Source organism: Lactuca sativa, chromosome 7 (genome assembly GCF_002870075.4).
Source record: "Lactuca sativa cultivar Salinas chromosome 7, Lsat_Salinas_v11, whole genome shotgun sequence".
Taxonomy (NCBI): domain Eukaryota; kingdom Viridiplantae; phylum Streptophyta; class Magnoliopsida; order Asterales; family Asteraceae; genus Lactuca; species Lactuca sativa.
In genome coordinates, this window is record NC_056629.2 from 73725876 (window position 1) to 73730468 (window position 4593).

The window sequence follows — 4593 nt, forward strand, 5'->3', positions numbered from 1 at the left end:
TTTATGGGGAAACATATTGCCATTTTTGATAATTAAAATTTTTAGGGATTGATATGCTCTAAATATGGTCATTTAATGAGAAACTAAAAAAATTATTGTCATATGTTTTGTTAATGAATTTGGAATTTTAGTCTAGAGGAATGTTGATGGAGATTTTGGTAAATTCATGTCCTCTCCAAAAGTTTCAAACTTCCCGCCGAGAAAATAAGCATCTTCTTGCAAAATCCCTTCCATCCCTCTCTTTCTCCATCTCTCACGCACTAACAACACCAGTTGTGTGTGTAATACCGCGTTGTTCTTTCCTTTTTCCCTCAACAAAATCTCCATCAGACGAAAATGTTGAACCAAATAGCCATTTTGCCCCAAATGATAATCTCTTACACACCATAAATCTTCCAATTTTTTTTTTCTAGGGTTTATATGTTTATCACAACGATGCCTGACTTAGGCAACCTTGTAAGCACGTCTTCGCTTCCCCTTACTCGTTGTTCTAATAGTTCAAGACCAGGAGCCATGGGAAACCGCGATTTGTGTGACCCAAAGTATGCTAAAGAATCAGAAACCTCTTTACCAGTGCAAGACGAATGTAACAGAGATCGGTCTGTTAAGATCAATAAATCTGTGGAATCGAAGAGTTTGAATGATTATTGGAGCGATTGGGTTTCGAAGAATGTCGAGTTGGGGGTTCCTGAATCGAAATTGTTTCTCCCGTTTCTTGTCGGAGCACCAAAACTGGTAAAATCATCTCAATACTCTTTTATGTTAACGGATGAACCTTCAACTTTATGATGCAATGAATCAGTTATTGGATTATTTTTAGAAATTTATGGAACTAAAATCGAATTCATAGATGAACTACATCACAGTCTATGAACACCAACACTTTTTTCCATAGTAAACTTAACTATAGCTATAGATTCGCTCTTTAATGATTTGGAATCTGAACATGAAACAATGATTTGTTTTTGAATGTGTGATCGACAATTCATACAATCCATCTCAGGCTGAATGTCGTACCTGTGAGAACGTAATCTACCCAGGGGAAGAGGTATCATGCGTTGTTCGTGATTGTAAAGCTTCATATCACCTGACATGTGTACAAAACTGGCATGGATTATCGCCATCATCAAAACCATTCAAATGTCCTCAACATGTACACTTATTCTCCTCCCTTCTCATTCTTTAATCTGTTTTCAATCATCAAAACATTCATCTCATTCTTTTCAATCATCAACAGGCATGTTTTCTATGCAAAAAGAAAATCCATCTATGGCGATGTTCAAGATGCCATATAGCATCACATGACAAATGTGCACCATTTTCAGATCATCTGTTGCATTCTAAAGACAACCAAAAAATCTGTTGGAGACATTATTGGCCACCATTAAAGGTCAATCTCTTCCTTCATCATCAAATACAAATCCTTAACATTCTTCGCTTTTCAATAAAAGAAAAAAACATTATTCGTTTCAATTGATTAGGCTGATGTATCTTGTTGAATAACCAGCCTGCAGTTCCCACAAACAGCATCGAGGTAAGTAAGTCTTGTTCATCAATTATCATTCCATTAATTCAAACAAAATTATGATTTAATAAACTTTTAACAAATCATTTTGTTGAATTATAGGAACTTTTTTGTCGTTTACCTTTACCATATACAGTGGATGAATTCAAGATTGATCTCTTGTTGAAAGACACAATGGAGAACAAACTGGAGCCACCTCCATATGTTCATATCAGGCGAAGTATCCTCAATTTATTTATTATAATTACAAATTATAAATATTATTTAACTTTAGTTAAATAATATATTGTTCTTTAACGAAAATTAGATATATATCTTGTAAAGAAAAAACGTGATGACACAAATACAAATACTGGATGCACTGATTGTAGTTCTAGTACTTGTTCTGAAGATTGTGTATGCAGGTATTTAATATATATATAAAAAAAAGGTGAAATTTATAAAAAAAAAAATAAAAAATGTTTATAAATTTTGTAATTTGATAAACAGGCTACAATGTATAAGCTGTTCAAAGGCATGTAAATGTTCAGAAAGGTGTACAAACAAGCCCTTCCGAAAAGACAAAAAGATCAAAATTGTTTTGGTAATTTTTTTTTAAAAAAAATAAGTAAATAACTTTTTAGTTTTTACAAATCTTGTTCAAAGTTTATAATTTTATAAATTTTTGTAGACTGAAAGATGTGGTTGGGGAGTTGAGGCTGTTGTGCCTATAAAAAAAGGTGAATTCATTATAGAATATGTAGGAGAAGGTAATATTTTAATTACATTTTGTGACGTTTTATTAAATTTTACTACAGTTTTGAGTTAATTAATTATTTATTAATTTATTGTTTTAGTTATTAGTGATGCATTGTGTGAACAAAGGCTTTGGGACATGAAGCACAAAGGGATTAAGAATTTTTATATGTGTGAAATTCGAAAAGATTTTACAATTGATGCTACTTTTAAAGGAAATGCTTCTCGTTTTCTAAATCATAGTTGTGGTCCTAATTGTGATCTTGAAAAATGGTAAGTTTTTTATTTTTTTTTTTTATTTTGTTAGCATAAAGGGTATTTTGGTCATTTAAATTATGTGGACTTTTTTTTAGGGACGTTGATGGGGAGACTCGTGTTGGTGTCTTTGCTGCTAGATCTATCAAAGCTGGGGAGGCTTTGACTTATGATTATCGGTAATATATTTTTTTTCTAATACAACATTATTGATTTAAATAATTAATTATGTAATAATGTATTACAAGTTTACAACAATTTTGAAGCTTTTTACAAAATGAGAAGATTTTTTGGGTTATTGTTAGAAAAGTCCAAGTATTTTGTCTTAGTGTAAGGAAAAAAAGTTTCGGTTTTTATTTTTTGAAAAAAAAGTTATGATTATCAATAATCTCTATTTTATTTTTTAAATAAAAAATGATAGATTATTGTATAAAATTAGATCATTAGGACGTTTGTGTTCAAAAAATAAAAGTTTAAAATATTTTATAAATTGACAAAATAATGAGACTTATAATAATGACCCAAGATTTCTTAACAAAAATCTTTGAATTTTGGCATTATAATAATCTTAAGTAAATCATTTAATGGTGACATGTAATAAAAGGTGTCAAAAAAGACAAACATTTCATTTACAAAACTTAAAATGCTAACCAATAAAAACAAATATTGAGTTTTATGTACAAAAATCCTATTATTTTAGGGAAATTTTTGATAAAGTCTTAATTTTTTTAACAGAAAAGTCCCGGTTATTTAACATTTTGCACCAGTTAACGAAAAAATCCTTATTTTTTATTTTGGGTATTATTCAGAAAAGTCTCATTATTCTAGGAAATTTTTTTGAGAAAGTCCTAAAAGATTTTTTTGAAAAAGAAAAGTCTCGATTATTTAACATTTTGTTCAAATTAACTAAAAGGTTTTTTATTTTATTTTATTTTATTTAATAGGAAATGACAGATTAGGGATGAACAGTTTGTACCAAATCCGATTCCGTATCAGTACAACCGATACCGTCGGTATCGGTACCAGTACTGAAAACCAGTACCATTCCCAAATACCAAATTTAGGATTTTATCAAAAAATTTTCCAAAATAATAATACTTTTCTGTATAAAACCCTACAAATATTTTGAAGATATGAATTGTTGTAATACTTAAATTAAACATCAATAAAAGACTTATGGCATATTGTAGATTTGTGCAATTTGGGCCGGAAGTGAAGTGTCATTGTGGGGCTTCAAGTTGTCAAGGGTATCTTGGGAATAAAAAAAAGATAGCAAAAATGGAGCTTCTTGATTGGGGTGCAAAGCGTAGAAGAACAACAACCGCTAGCTTAAAGATCATCAAAATCAAATCATAAAAATTCCACAAAAGGTTAATCAAATCATGTTGTATATCGGATTTTGTTTTTCACCAATGGAATATAAACAATGAAAAAAAGGTATAGTGGTAAAATACCTACATTTCTTTCACATCACGTAGAGATGTTAGACCAAAAACTAGAAAACAATTTATTAATTGTGAGTCTCAACATCGTCTTTTTTTGCTTTAGGGACATTGTGTATTTTGTATTTGAACAAAATACAGAAAAGTACAACATATTATAGACATCTTATTGAAAATACCGTATATTGATTTTTTGACTGTTTAAAATATTCCATAATATTGTGATCGATGATAATTTTTGAATATTTCTATAATTAGTTTGTACTAATCATCTTTGCCATAATTAGAAATATTATGTGATGACACCATAATGTCAAGAACTAATTTTCTCTATAAATTTTGTACCAATGTATGTGGTCTCATCTTAGATCTTCGTTTACCCTCGTTTGTTTAAAAGATTTATGTAAAATAATCAAGTAGATAAAATCAACCAGTTATGATGTTATTTATTTATCTGTAATTTTTTTATTGTTAAAAACTATCACCTGATTTTCTATAAAAATGTTATGCCTAAACAAGAAAACTAGAAAGCCAAAAAAAAAAAAACATAAGATTATTGAATACATAATTACAAATATCAAACAAGGATATAGACAACCTCAAAGTTCATAAACTAATGATTCAGTATTTTAATTT

At 29.3% G+C, this 4593-nt stretch overlaps 1 protein-coding gene across 1 annotated transcript; it reads left to right on the forward strand.

The window, feature by feature from the left end:
• The first annotated feature begins 216 nt into the window (after positions 1-216).
• On the forward strand, positions 217-4166 carry LOC111889275 (histone-lysine N-methyltransferase ASHR3). Its single transcript, XM_023885409.3, has 11 exons — positions 217-735; positions 1004-1153; positions 1238-1390; positions 1508-1534; positions 1628-1745; positions 1833-1929; positions 2015-2108; positions 2196-2274; positions 2362-2533; positions 2614-2694; positions 3706-4166. The coding sequence occupies exons 1-11, from the start codon at positions 421-423 to the stop codon at positions 3869-3871; spliced, it is 1452 nt and encodes a 483-aa protein (XP_023741177.1). The 5' UTR covers positions 217-420; the 3' UTR covers positions 3872-4166.
• Positions 4167-4593: the final 427 nt, after the last annotated feature.